At 47.3% G+C, this 15184-nt stretch overlaps 1 protein-coding gene across 1 annotated transcript in view; it reads left to right on the top strand.

Annotated features, from left to right (window-relative positions):
• Positions 1 to 4960: 4960 nt before the first annotated feature.
• Positions 4961 to 15184, top strand: part of Scd5 (stearoyl-CoA desaturase 5) — a 44342-nt gene continuing 34118 nt past the window's right edge. Inside the window, 2 exon segments of the mRNA XM_032916785.1 lie at positions 4961 to 5020; positions 5097 to 5191. Of these exon segments, the coding sequence (XP_032772676.1) occupies positions 4961 to 5020; positions 5097 to 5191 (155 nt within the window).

The raw sequence follows: 15184 nt of genomic DNA, 5'->3' as shown, positions 1-15184 counted from the left end.
TCCGTATCACAGAACAGCAGGCAAACTAGGAGACCTGATCATCGTACGACTATTATCTATCAGACTATGTTCAAATTCTCACATACTCCAGCAATGCCCATCATCAATGTTTAATTTTTGGAAGATTCTTATTAAGCATCTTTCCTCTGCTTTGTAGTCCTGGCCATAGAACCCAGGGCCTTCGTGCCAGGCAAGTACTCTAAACTGGGACTTTTCGGTTCAGCAAGATAGGAACTTTCCAACAACAACGTGCTTCCTTAACATTACAAGAGAGCAAGCATCTGATGTCTGACAGCATCGATGATACTTCCATTTGCGGATGATAATTAACAGAGAACCAGACCTAGCCAGAGTTCAGGTGAGAAGAGATTGCAGACCGCTCAGCCCTAGATGGGACGTCTATACTGCACCCCCTCTTCCAGGAGAGCTCAGAGGTCATTGCTAAAGAGGGGGCAGAACAGTGTACGGGCCGGAGACAGTGGGTGGCTACAAAGACACAGTGTGTTCTGGACATGCAGGGAAGCTATTCACGTGGACTCACAGTGGTTGTGACACTGTCTGAGACCTGTGCAAGCCCACATCAGAGCAAATCCCATGGGGTCAGGACACGAAATCCCACCCTGGAGAACTACTGGCAGTTCGTGGCTGCTGGGAGAGGGAAAGGCAATGTTCCCTAAGATTGTCGCCCCTGGTTAGTTGACACTGTGCTACTGGAAAGCCTCTCATCCAAGAGTCTTTGGGCAACACAAATTGGTCTTAATGGGCTTTTTAGTTACTTTTCTACTGTGATAAGCTGTAACCAAGAAAATGTACGAAAGAGAGGGTTTAACTGGGATTACGGTTTCAGAGGATCGGAGTCTAAATGACAGCCAAGAGCTAGCAAGAGCTAACCGAAAATGATGGACTTGGATCGAGTCTTTTGAAACCTCGAAGCCCACCCCAGTGACAGACTTCCTCCGGCAAGACCGGATCTCCTAATCCTCTCAACCCATGCATTAACCGGAAGACCGCATTAATTCAAACCTGTGAGGCTATAGGGACTTCCTCATTCAAACCATCACAACAGCTTTAATTTTTTAAAAGGACACAGAGGGTGTGGGAAGGGAGAAGTGGAGGGGTCTGGGAAGAGCTGAATGTTGAGTGAATATAACCAAAACAATTTCCTTAAAGAACTGATAGAATATTCTTAAAATGCATATAGTAAAGGTTTAGGAAATGAAAACTAAAAAGAGGATCCCCTACAGACTCATCCTGGAGAAACACAGTCAAGTTCACCTTATAGATTCCTTCTCTTTTCCTATCGTAAACACACGTTTTGTTAAAAGTGGGTTAACAACACACATACAGTTTTGAAATTTTCACGGGACTGCTTTGATGGTCATTCTGTCATCACACAATATCCATTTTGTTAAAATTTTAGCCACAGAGCCAATCGGCCTTTAGTCACCACAGAGCATAAGAGGAAAGAGAAAAAGCATTTCTTCTCATATCTGCCTTCCAATTTTTCTCTCTTGAAGCGACTCTGAGATCTTTCTTAACCATTTCTTTCCAGAAACTCTCTATGTGTACTTTATTGTGCATGCGTAGAGAAGCACACTCTCTGCTGTATGAGAGGTACTTATTTGATTAATATATCACAAATCTACTATGTGGAATCTCAAGAGTTTCCCCCAAATTCCCACCCCAGTGACCGTTCTTGTGGCCGGGTGTTTGTATACAGACACAACTCTTCCCTTAAGCCAGCGTCCGGAGGAGGATCTGCTATCTTTTTTTTTTTTCCCCATCTTTATTAACTTGAGTATTGCTTATTTACATTTCGATTGTTATTCCCCTTCCTGGTTTCACGGCCAATATCCCCCTAACCCTTTCCCCTTCTATATGGATGTTCCCCTCACCATCTTCCCCCCATTACCGCCCTCCCCCCAACAATCCCATTCACTGGGGGTTCAGTCTTGGCAGGGCCAAGGGCTTCCCCTTCCACTGGTGCTCTTACTAGGATATTCATTGCTACCTATGAGGTCAGAGTCCAGGGTCAGTCCATGTATAGTCTTTGGGTAGTGGCTTAGTCCCTGGAAGCTCTGGTTGCTTGGCATTGTTGTTCATATGGGGTCTCGAGCCCCTTCAAGCTCTTCCAGTCCTTTCTCTGGAGGATCTGCTATCTTAAATGTCACAGACCACGTAAGAACATCTGCCAGTCGGCCCTGCCAGTCGGTCCTTTGTGCTGGTTTTGCACTCACACCAGCAGGCAACACACACACACACACACACACACACACACACACACACACACACACGAGTCTCACTGTACAGCGCTGGTGTAGCACTGTCTGGACTGGAGCTCACCATGAAGACCAGATTGGCCTTGAACTCTCAGAAGTCTACCCCTCTCTGTGTGCATGTACCATAGCCTCCAAGGCAGTACTGAATTCTTAAAACCTTGGAAAAGTGAAGTGCAAGATGTCTGTGGGAGCTATGAGTTAGACCTACACTGTCTGGCATGGTAGCCACTGGCTACGGGTAGCTACTGAGCACACGAGATGTGGCCGGTCCGAATAGAAGCATTCTATGGGGGAAAATACATAACATATTTCTAAGACAGGACAGAGATGACATAAGGAGAAGTTCTTCAATGGTGATGATGATGATGATGATGATGATGATGATGATGATGATATTTCTGTCTCTGTCTCTCGCCTCTGCCTGTGTGTGTGTGTACATGTGACCATGCATGTGTGTGTGAAGACAGCCCTGAACTCAATACTGAAGTCAACAATCGAGGTCAGCTGACTTCCTCTAGCTCTCTCCACCTTGTCTCGTGAGGCGGGGCCTCTCACTGAGCTTGCAACACAGTAACTCAGTCAGACCAGCTGGCCAGTGAGCTGCAGGGAGCCTCCTGTCTCCGTCCTCTCAGCGCTGGGGTTTTAGGCCTGTGACACCACACAGTTTTACAGTGGTCTCTGGAGATCCAGCTCTCACGCTCACATAAGCACTGTAGCATCAAAGCCACACCCCCTTAAATGATTTTTACACTCATATTGAAATGATGATATTCGGGGTACATTGCATTAAGTACAGCATATTACTAACATTAGTGTTACTCCATTTCACAGTTTAATGTGGCTACCCGGGCGTTTATAAGCACATGGGTGGTTTGCATTATATCACATCGCACTTCTATTGGCCATCATAAAGTAGGACCATGACGTGGCTTCTTTGTGTGCCCTCTCGATTCTCCTACTTCCTGTTCCTGTCCCACTCACCCACCCTCCTTTGCCACAGTTATTCCCCGGTCCCTTAGAGCCAGTGTCAGTCCTTGAATACTCCAGGACTTTCTCAGGAGTGGTCAATAAACGTGTCGAGGTTAGGATGTGAATGTAACGCCCATTAAGACTGGCCTAGCAGGACCCACCTTTACCCAGTCACGGTGCTGGTCACAGGCAGGCTCCTGTCTCCCCCTACCGGCTGCTTCCTGTCACTCCCAGGTCAGGTGGGACGAGAGAGGCTTGCGGGTCAAACAGACGACCCGATTTCTGATTTCTTTTTCCGGTTCTATTGTTGGCTCACAGTTTGTTCTTCAAGTCCCTTTCTCACTGCTCTCAGCTTTATGGTTACAAACACAGCGGGAGCAAAGCTGTACCTTGAAGTCTTTTTGGCTCACTTCTGTGCTTCTTTGGAATGGGGCCCAAACCCTTCCTTCATTCCGTTGTTACCTTCAAAAGCCACTGTAAGGAAGCCATTCGGCAAGAGGACTTAAAATCAAAGCCGTCGTTCCGAGCTGTCAGCATCGCGCCTTGGTTTGCCTTTGTTTCCTTTTGCCTTTGTGCTAGGTTTAATTGGGAGAGAGCAGTGTTCCTAGCCCTTCGGAACGCCCTACTCAGGTCTCCTTAAAAATTGAATGCATTAAAGAACCGCTATGCTCTTTTTAAAAGAACAAGCGTTCTCTGTAAATGAGTCCCCGACACTTGATGAGGAAGGGGTGTGTCTTAAGGCTCCATAAGTGTGTTCCCAACTGATGAACTTGGGGGAAATGTCGTCTAAGCCTTCATGTTTGCACCGGTGAGCAGGGAGCGCGGTGTCCTCCTTTCGTGTTCAGATGGCGTCGATGAGCTCAGAGAAAAAGAGAGAAATGGATCCGTTCGCTTCAGTAGTCTTGATTGACACTTGAAAGTCTTTCCTAACCCCAAATTGTGTGATCATAATTAATTAAACATTTTCACCATTTCCAACCACCTTATTTTTACACTGGCAAAAATCCTGAAGACCACTTTGCCATTACAGTTGGCCGTTGTTTTGGCAGAGCATTGACTTTGAGACAGTTCTGCTCCTGCTCACATTCAAAGCTAAGCATATATTTCTTCCCATCACTCCAGAGTTATGTAGATTTAATTCTTTTTAAGAATTAACTTTTACTGGTTTTAAAGTGATGTGTGTGTGCATGTGTGTGTATGTGTGTGTATGTATGTGTGTATATGTGTGTGCATGTATGTGTGTGTATGTATGTGTGTGTTTATGTGTGTGTGTATGTGTGTGTTTCCTTATAGAGGTCACCAGAGTCAGGAAGGAAGGCAAAAGGTCCAGGAGCAGAGTTGACTTGCCTTTCTACTTAAGGTTAGCACTCTCCTGGCAGTCTGCTGTCCTCACACCAGATCTCTCTTTCCTCAGTAGAAATAGCCTCTTGGGACTTGAGAATCTCACCAGCACTTTGTATTTCAAGTCTCTTTCTAGTTCCCCCAAACACCCCAAACTCTTCCTAGCTTCCTCAGCGACATATCCCAGACTCAAGCTTACATCCTGCTGAAGGAGGATCTTCTCCTGTTCTGGTGGAAAACTATCCCAGACCACATTTAGGGGTCGCATGTGAGTGGTAGAGACCGTGTGGGGACAATGTGGAGACAAGAGAGCAGAAGTGGGCAGTGAGAACAGGGTGGGGTGGCTGGAACTTTCCAGAGAGGCAACCTACATGGCGACACTTCACCTGGGCTCTGTTTCCTCTCTGCAGGAGAACGACATCTTCAAGGGGGTCAGGGACTTTCTAGCCCACCACAAGAGACAGATGTAGACCCCCACAAAGCCCACCGAGGCGTCTTCTCGGGTAGCTGCTGGTCTGCAAGCATCCAGATGCCATTGAGAAGGGCAAGGAGTTCAATGCAATTGATCTGCCTGCTGACCTTGAGGCCCAGTTCCAGAGAAAGTGAGCGAATGCACATCAAAGGGACCAGAGGAGGTGACAAAGCAGAGTGCTACAGTCATTCGCCCAGCACAGTCCCCTCCAGCTGAGCCTTATTCTGAGATTTCTGTCTGTTCGTTTATTAAGTCCTGTCCATGTTTGTTTTGAATTTCAAGTTTCGTACGTAGTGGGTTTCCATTAATCCTGGCTTCATTCCCTCCGACTGGTCTTGCCTGGCTGATTTCATGAAATTTGTCTGTTTCCCTTCTCCTCTGCCTGAGCTTCCTTGAGGTGGCCGAGGGAGGGGTCCAACCTTATATACAGTGACACACTTGACTCCAGCAATGCTGATTCTCTCCTGGTGTCTTGCCTTGTTCTCTCTCAGTGCTCCTGCTGCCCCATGGGAATGTGGTTACTGGTTAAAGAAAACAGGACCACACATCAGGGTGCCTCCAAGTGTCCATGTGTCAGCCAAGTGTGTTCAGTTGACTGCCAGGTGAAACTAGTTTCAACAAGCACATGAAGAAAGGTTTCCTATAAGGTCAGCAAGAGGAAAGTATCCTTCTCCTTCTACCCAGGCACCTTCATGCTTCCATATACAGTGTTCGTGTTAGTCAGGGCCTGCAATGGTGGCCACTCCAAGAGCATTTATAAATGAGCTTGTTGCTCCTAGAGCAATGGGTTTATGTGTGATGACAACAACCTTAGGGTCACATCTTACTCAGGGCTTTCTTTGCAGTGACTTGGGGACTCGGTGGTTATTCAAGACCATCTCAGACAGGCTGGAGTCACCTGGGGACCTTTCAGTCCAGAATCTGTTGAGGCTGAAACTGGGAGCAGATGCTATGCCTTTGGTCAACCCCAAAATCCTTGCATGAAAGGAAGCGTGATGAGACTGTCCTCCTGAGCAGAGGAGTGGGAAAGCACTCAGAGGGAACCGCCCTGATCTGGCCATGCTCCCACTGGCCAGGGAATAGATTACCCGTATCTCCATTCCATCATACAATAGAGTAGCAGTGACGTCCCACACAGCTTTGCGAAGACACATTGTGAGTAGAAGTATGGCCGGCACATTGTCAGAGCCTGTGCACATAAACCACGGTATCATCCACAGGTAGCTGCTGACCGGGATGCAGAACTAGGTTTTCTCTGCTTCTCTTGTCTCACTGTAAAGTCTCTGCTCTTTCGGGCAAACATACCCAGTGCCACGAACCAAAAGTCTTAGAGCAGAAAATAGCACAGTGTTCTCAGTTAGCAATGATGTGATTTTTTTTCCTAATTTTGAGTTTTTGCCATGAAAGTAAATATTAAAAGTCATGGGGCCAGAGATACTGCTTAGTGGGACATATGAACCCATTATGTATGAGGCCACAGGTTCAGTACTGAGATAGGAAACTGCCAAGAAAGAAAGGGGAGAGAAGAGAAAGAGAGGGAGAGAGATCATTCAAGAAAAGCATAGGGAAGTCGAATCACCCGAGATCCTAACAACACAAACACTGCCACTGTTAATATCCTGCTGCCTCTGTGTTGGGGCATGGATTTGATGTATTTGGTGTGATGGCGGTCACGCCACGCATGTGATTTTATATCCTGCCTTTAACTTCAGATTACACTCTACACATCATTATCGAAGCCTTCAGGCCAATCCTTCAGCCGAGTGTGTCATAGTTTATCAAACCAGTGCCGTGGTTAGATATGTATGTCCCTTCCTGCTCTGCGAGATAAATGATGTCACTACACAATTAGTCATGCTTTGGGATCAACCCTCGGATTGATGTGGAGAGCCCGGAGGAGAAGGCAGAGTCTCTTCCGTATTACTAACGAAACGGAGACGATATAATAGCAGTCCAGATTTCCTAGACCTCTGCAATCTTTTCCCTTCAAAAATGTTGGAATATGGGCTGGAGAGATGGCTCAGCGGTTAAGAGCACTGACTGCTCTTCCAGAGGTCCTGAGTTCAAATCCCAGCAACCACATGGTGGCTCACAACCATCTGTAATGGGATCTGATGCCCTCTTCTGGTGTGTCTGAGGACAGCTACAGTGTACTCATATATAATAAATAAATCTTTAAAAAATGTTGGAATATGATTCATTGTGTGTGTTCTGGCAGTGCACACATCTCAAGGCTACTTCTGAATGTAGACCAAAGAACAAAGACTGTTTTGTCAAGTTCCTCAAATAATTATTCCCTTTTTGTCCATTAAGCCATGTACTCACGTGGAACAGACTTCAGCAGCTCAGCTCCTTTCCATTAGTCCTCACAACCTGGGCTTCTCTGGGTGGCACTCCTTTTTGAACAATGCCCATTCTCTTGATGTCTACAACATCGCTCTTCTTGTAGATTCGCATGTCTGTGGCCAAAGGAACAACTCCATGTTTCCTAAAAGGCCTAGAGAATATAGACCGAGTGCCTCTCCTCTTTTCCTTTGTGTTGGTCATTTTGGCGAGTTACTGGAAGATAGCTGCTGTGCAGAAAGCCACTCTACTTTTGTTGACCATATCTGCCCTCAAGGGAAAAGGGAAACATATATTCTTGATGAATGCATTGTGGCCTTGAATAAAATCCTGATTTCTTTGTGGAGGAGGAGGAGGAGGAGGAGGAGGAGGAGGAGGAGGAGGAGGAGGAGGAGGAGGAGGAGGAGGAAGAAGAAGAAGAAGAAGAAGAAGAAGAAGAAGAAGAAGAAGAAGAGTTTAGAGGTTGAGAAGATTATTCAGTGAATGAGAGTGTTTACAAGCACTAGGACCTGAGTTCAAATCCCCAGCACCCATGGAAAAAGCCAGGTGTGGCTGCACATGCTCTGTGGAAGGGGACAGAGACAGATGGCTCCTAGGAGCTTGCTGGCTATTTTGCCAAAAGTGTTGAGCTTCTGATTCAGTGTCAGACCTTGTATACACACACACACACACACACACACACACACACACACACACGCACACACACACACACACATACACACATGCATATGTACACATATACACACATATGCACATACACACACACATGCACAAGCCAAGCACACTCACAAAGGTGGTCCCATATACTCCTACCCCACACATGCATATCGTCCCTTTTGCCAGTATCCTTCAGCAATGGCGTGCTCTACATGATAAGTGATACTGACCATCACTCTGAGTCCATAGCTCACATAAGGGCTTAATCTCGATGTTGTAGTCTATGGGTTTGGTCACATGTACACTACAAGGCCACATGTTCAGAATCCTACAGCGTATTTCACTACCACAGCAGCCTTTCTCTCCATCCCCCCATACCCCCACAGCACCTCCAACACACACCTCATGCCTCTGTAGTTCAGTCTTTCCAGATGTCACAGGGCTGGACTCCCACGGGATGTAGCCTTTTCGGGTCCCCTTCTTTGAGGGAGCGATGGGCATTTAGGTTTCCTTCCCATTTTTTCATCACTGGATAGATCATCACATGTTAGCACTAAATAGTGATCCAATAACTGGTCTGGATGTCCCTCAGTTTACCTAGTCACTAAAGGACATCTTGGTGGCAATTATTAGTAAAGTTTCGCTAAACACCGTCAGCCAGGGTATTTCTGTGAACATATGTTTTAGACCCACTTGAGTAAACGCCAAGAAACACTACGTCTGGGTTATACAGAAAGGCAATATTTAGTTTTAGAAAAAAAAAAATAATCAAGCTGTCTTTCCCCGTGTCTGTATCATTTTGCGCTCCTGCTGGCAGTAGGTGAAGGCGTGGCTGTCCCACACCCTCACCAGCATCTGATATTGTCACAGTTCCGGACGGAGCCACGCTGATGGATGTGTACACCTCATTCTCACAGGATGTCCCCTTACTTGGTGGCATATGACTTGTGACCTCTTCCCGTATGCTAATTCTCCACCAGTGATCCTTTCTTGGTGAGACGTGTTCAGATTCTTGGCACATTTTTACTGGTCTGTACTTTTCTTTTTCAAAGTACTTACTTTATTTTATTACTTTTATTCTTATTGGTCTTTTAACCTTGTTGGTCTCATGGCCTGTGTGTATGTCCATGAACCACATGTGTGCAGAGCCTGTGGAAGCCAGACGAGGGCGTTCGATCCTGGAGTTACAGAAGGTTGCGAGCTGCCACGCGGTTGCTGGGAACTAAATCCAAAAGAGCAGCCGGTGCTCGCAACCTCTGAGCTGTCTCTCCAGCTCCTGCCTGTTTTCTTATTCTTAAGTTTTCAGAGTTCTTTGTATATTTTGAAAATGGTTCTTTACCAGATAAGTCTTTTGTAACTATTTTCCCCAGTGTGTTTGGTAGAGGAGAATGCTCTCTCGCTCTCTCTCTCTCTCTCTCTCTCTCTCTCTCTCTCTCTTTCTCTCTCTCTCTCTCTCTCTCTCTCTCTCTCTCTCTCTCTCTCTCTCTCTCTCTCTCTCTCTCTCCTCCCTCTCCCTCCCTCTCTCCCTCCCTCTCCTCCCCCTCCCTCTCCCTCCCTCTGCCTCCCCCTCCCCCCTCCCCTCCCTCCCTCTCCCCCTCCCCCTCCCTCTCCGTCCCCTTTCCCCCTCTCCCTCTCTCAGATTATATTTGGGGTTATACCTAAACTTCACCCATCAAATCCAAGGTTAATTAGCTTTGCTCCTTTGCCATTTTCACACACTTCGACTGTTCTGTATTTTATCTTTATGTCCGTGGCTAAATGCTGATTTTTAACATGATCATGTTTAGCTACCGTAGGACTCTGTAGAAAAGAGTACATGCGTGTGTTCTATTTTATTGCCTCAGCTCCTCTGTTGTGCTCGGCTGCCTATTTCTGTGGGTGTATTTTTGGACTACATCCTGTTCCATTGACCTGTTAGTCTGTCTCCCCAGTGCCGTACTATCTTGATCACCGTAGATGTACAGTACATCTTGGAGTCAGGGGTTTCACTCCTTCCCTTTGTTCTTCTCCTTCGATATTGTGTTGGCCACTCTGTTTCTTCTCATGTACAAAACTACAGAATCAGTTTTGCAAGTGAGTTGCTGGGCTTTCATTTGGAATCACAGTGACTCTGGATCAAACCAGGACGAGCGGGTGTCTTCAAGTCCACAAGCGTGAAGCGTCTTCATTTGTTTATCTAACTCTTGGATTTCTTTCATCAGAGCCTTGTCTTTTCCCTCAGATGGTGTGTGTGTGAGTGTGAGTGTGCATGCCTCTGTGTGTGTGTGTGTGTGTGTGAGTGTGTGTGTGTGTGCCTGTGTGTGTGTGTTCAGGAATCTGTAGAAGCCAGAGGTCTTGAATTCTCCTGAAACTGGAGTTGCAGACAGTGTGAAATCATCTACCGTGAGTACCAGGATCCATGATCAGAAAGCACTCTTAACTGGTGAGCCATCTGTCTAGCACTTCTGTCTGTCTGTCTGTCTGTCTCTTGAGGCGGGGCCTTGCTGTATAAACCAGGTGTCCTAGAGTTTATGATTCCACTGCTTCAGTTTCCAGAACGCTGAGATTAAAGGCAGGGACTACTGTATCCGGTCTCCTTTTATGATTTTAGTATTTTAAGATTCTATCATTGCAGCGTCTTTCTTTGGTTAGCAGGCCAGTTACACTTAAAAAAAAAGTTTTAGGGGTTGCCCTAAAGTTTATAATGTATGGCTAGCCCGAGTTCACCTTGAAATGGTTCTATGTCACGTCACATCTAGTGTTCCGTGTTTAATGCAGAACGTTGACTTGCCCCCTTGTCCCTCATGCCATGGCTCTCAGTCATTTCACTCATACAGAATCATACACACAGGGGTTCTACATACATGTAGACATCCATTTGTGTAGAGACACAGGCAGATGAGAGTGCGTAAGTAGACACACATCTGCTTTTCTGACTTTGAACATCCTGGTAGACCCAGAAGGGACAAGAAACTCAGGGTTTCTTTTACAGTCACCAATCCTTACCGAGTGCTTTCCTTCCATTTTGCAGACTGTGTTTCTGAGTCGTATGGTTCTCTCTCTCTCTCTCTCTCTCTCTCTCTCTCTCTCTCTCTCTCTCTCTCTCTCCCCCCTCTCCCTCCCCCTCCCCCTCCTCATCTGCCCGCTTCCCCCCAACTCCTTTTCATGTTTTGTGAAAAGCAGGCACAGGCCACTGATGCCCTTTGTTTTCTTTGCCTGAGAAATTTTTTAATTTATTTCAATTTTCAAGGATAGTTTCAGTTAATGTTTTCTCTGCTTACGACTTTAAGTACTTCAGTCTACTCTCCTCTCGCTTGCTCGGTGAGTTTTTATCTTTCCTCCTGTACAGGTAAAGGGTTTTTATCCTTGCCTCCTGGCTTGCCGCCGTATGTTTTTCTGTAGTTTTGATTTCTTTTGTCAGCCATGTTCAAGATTATTTATTCCTGCCTGCCCGCCTCCTGCCCACCCCCACTTGCTCTGCGGCACATCCTCCCAGCTGCCCGCGGACTCTGTCATCACTGCTTCCAATACCTCTCCTGCCTCTTCCTTCTCTCCTGTTGTTCTTCCGCCCCCTCCGGCGAGTTGCAGCCTGTACGGTTGATTCATAGCTCATGGGGACTCTCTCCCCAGCTGTGTCTACAAACACTAAAAAGCCCGTCAAAGGTCTCCACTCCTGCTACGCTATCATTTCCGGTTCCAGTGAGCCCTTAAGGCTGTGATCGTGATTTCTCAATTCCCAGGTATACTTGCCACGTCTTCTTGCCCGGTGCCTATTCTATGCAGCGGGGCCCCTAGCTGTTGCCATGGTTGCTTTAAATTCCCTCTGACATCTCTGCTGAGGCGGCTCCTGACGCTCCAGCTGCCGCCTCACTCTGCTGGCTTTCAGTATGCCTTGGGCCTTTTCTCTTGCCCTCTAGACGTGATGTACCACGCACAGGTAGAAGGTAGGCCTGGCTTTGGGTGCTGGTGGGGAGGGGAGCTTTCTGTAATTCTATGACTGGGACTTTGTCTTCGTGTAACTGTGCCCTGGGATTGCGCATGTCGTGAGTGGTCCTGTTTTAAGGATCTTTTCAAACAAGGCAGATAGAATGATCTAGAACTGGGTGTTCCCTCCTCAGGTATAGAAAGCTATAGCGAGTTTCAGCTGGATGTTTTCCTTCACCCAGGCTAACTAGGCTCGGATAAAGCAACAGCATGCCCCAGTTAGCTAGTCTCTCCTCAAGGTGGACATTGTCAAAGAACAGAATAGACTGGTGGATTTAAAAATGGCTGCCTCCAGAGACTGGAGCAGCAAGCTCAGGGCCAACAAGGTTCTGCCCATCTCCTCTGCGTTTCTAGTCTAACTTCCAGTCTTACTGCTTTTGTGGGGCTCATGAGTATGGGAAACAGTGGGTGTCTTATTCTTGTGCCTTCTCTTGGACCTTTTTCCTTCTGTTGGTTTTCACGTGGTGGTTTCTGTTTTATGTTTGGTGGTGTTTGGTTGTTATCTCTTAAAAACCTGTTCTTTTCCATGAGAGACAGAACGAGAGTGGATCTGGAGGGGAGGGGAGGTGGGGAGGAACTGAGAGGAGCAGAGGGAGGGGAAACTGTCGTCAAGAATTTGTTCTGTGAGAAGAGAATCTATTTTCAATAAAAGGGGAAAATGTCCCCTTCTTCCTCCCTCTGCATACGAGTATGAGAGAAACTCCTGTGGCGCTCTATCCTGGAAACCTAGATCAAGCTCCTGGAGTTAAAAGTCATAGAGGCATCAGGGCAACTTGTGACTACGTCACTTGGGAGTGTCAGCTCCCACGTAAGCGTCCCACATCTACCTCACAGAAACTCTATCAGGTAAGTCCCAGTTTTCCTGTCTCAGCACCAGAACCTCTAGGGGACCAACACAAAACAGGTATTTCCAGTGGCCTTAGGAACTCCAACCATAAACTTATTTTCATTGCTACTATAACTGTAATTTCACTCCTGAGCGGTGTCTCAGTTCCTAAGACCACTGGAAATACTGTTCTGCGTGGTCGTGACCCAGGGCTTGGGAGGCGCTACTGCCGAGGCTTCTGGAGGCGCTACTGCCGAGGCTTCTGACCCACATGCTGTAGGTTCCCGCATCATCCAGTGGGTTCCCAGTGTTTCGTGGCAGCTTGCCCCGCTACCGTATTTCTCTCACGGGTCTGAGGATTGCTGAATTTTCAGCCTGTTCGGCTTTTCGCTTTGAAACTTCACATTTTCCTCCACTCCTACACTGCAGTCCTGCGCTTCTGAGAGTGGTGTACCCAGGGCAGAGCAGTCCACCCTCGGCACCAAACCCTTCTTACTTCCCCACCCGACCTGTGCTACCTTCCACTTTGGGGATCTCTATGGGGAAGATAAATAGTCAGGAGATGCATAGCCATCCTGCCCCCGTCTTCGCGGCCAACTCCGCTGCCTTTAACCACAATTCTGCGTAGGGCTCTTAGGAAATCTGCGTGTTCTGGGTCCATCTACCATGGGTCTTTCCCTACCAGTTGTTAGGTCGACAGACTCGTTCCTATTCAGACACCAGCAGTTCTGAAAGGCTGAGCATATTCGAGATTTCGGTGTACTGTTTGTATTTTACGGAAACCGTAGAAATAACCTCCAAAGGAGGCTCAAATAGCGATGGGGAGATGTGGATATACGAGATGCTAAACCACGGCCATCTCCCGAAGCCACTTGCCCCTCAGCCATCCTTGGCTTCCCATTTGGGTCCTGGGCTGTCCCTGCCTTGGGGAACCCCAATTTGACTCAGTTACAGCAGCACCTCATTCTTGGCATCCTTTCCGTTTAATAACGCACACCAAGCACCGCGTGGCATTTTTTTTTCTTTTTTTTTTCTTTTTTTTTTTCAGAGCTGGGGACCGAACCCAGGGCCTTGCGCTTGCTAGGCAAGTGCTCTACCACTGAGCTAAATTCCCAACCCCGGCATTTTTTATCCTCACTAGGTTTCCCTCAAGTGTCCCTTGCTCGCCCTGTTATCCGCTAACCCTGCCGAGCCCTCGTCGTATCCCAGACACTGCTGAGCTGACTGGGGACTGAACAGCAAGCAGGAGAGGAACATTTGGGGAACCATTTGGTCTTCCTCTCTAGAGCTGTTCAGCTTGGATCCGGGATGCAAGGGGCGGGGTTGCTCTGCCAAGTGTCTACCCACCACTGCCTGAGGTTTTCTTCCCTTTCCTTTGTTTGGGCCCTTCCACCATTCTATCCCTGCAGCAAATCTGTTTTTGGCTACCTGCCCTGTCTGTCTGTCTGGTTGTTTCCACAGCTTGCTTGTTTCTGTGCCCTGCCAGTCAGTTAACTCTGCCTTTTGCTGCTTTCTCTGCGTGGGGCCTTTCCTCTGAATGTCACAATGCTTTCTGGGTCCCACATTGCTTCTCTGACTTTTCGGCTTCGTGAGAGAAAACTCCACTTGTCCCGTCACTCAGCAGACTTTTGTCTTCGATGGGCAGGTGGAGATTTCTCACCCTCCCAGAGTCTCTCCTCACTTCGCCATCCTGCCTTGATTTTTGAACATCTCTGTGAGTGTAATTATTTTTTCTCCTTAGTCTCCTGTCCCCTTTGAGGCAGGCAGGCTGCCTTTGGTTTCCAGCCCTGAATCCAGACTCATTCCCTCTCCACCCACCTCATGTCGCTGTGTCTTCTCCGGGCTCCACAAACCTCTGCGAGTAAAGTCTCTTTATTTCCCCTGCACCCAGGTCCAGTTGTCAGAGATGAAAATTCTGAACATTTAACCTCCAAAGACTTAATAAATGTCAACTAAAGTGTATCCCGTGTCTCATTATTCCTCTCTGTTGGAAGTGGGTGGAAGAGGTTAAACTTGCTTTCCCACTGCTAGTCAGCGCTCGATCTTTCAAAGGAGATTTCAAGCGCTATGGAGAGACGGCTGAACTATCCGGGTGCAGGACAGCGATGATTCAGTGCCCAGGTTACAGCCTCAGTACAAAAGCTCCCCTCTTAGTGGTTCAAAACTTGGGTAGAAGTCAATGTGCCAGACAATTAAATAACTTGTTTTGACTTTTAAGACATTTCCAAGTCAAAATGTCACTTGTCTGTCTCTAAGTGTAGGAGGTATTTCCCTACTGGAGCTTTGGGAGAATTTGTGTGTGTGTGTGTGTGTGTGTGTGTGCACATGTATGGT

Source organism: Rattus rattus, chromosome 11 (assembly GCF_011064425.1).
Source record: "Rattus rattus isolate New Zealand chromosome 11, Rrattus_CSIRO_v1, whole genome shotgun sequence".
NCBI classification, from domain to species: Eukaryota; Metazoa; Chordata; class Mammalia; order Rodentia; family Muridae; genus Rattus; species Rattus rattus.
The sequence above is the reverse complement of the archived record's forward strand: the minus strand, read 5'-3'. Positions and strand labels throughout refer to the sequence as shown.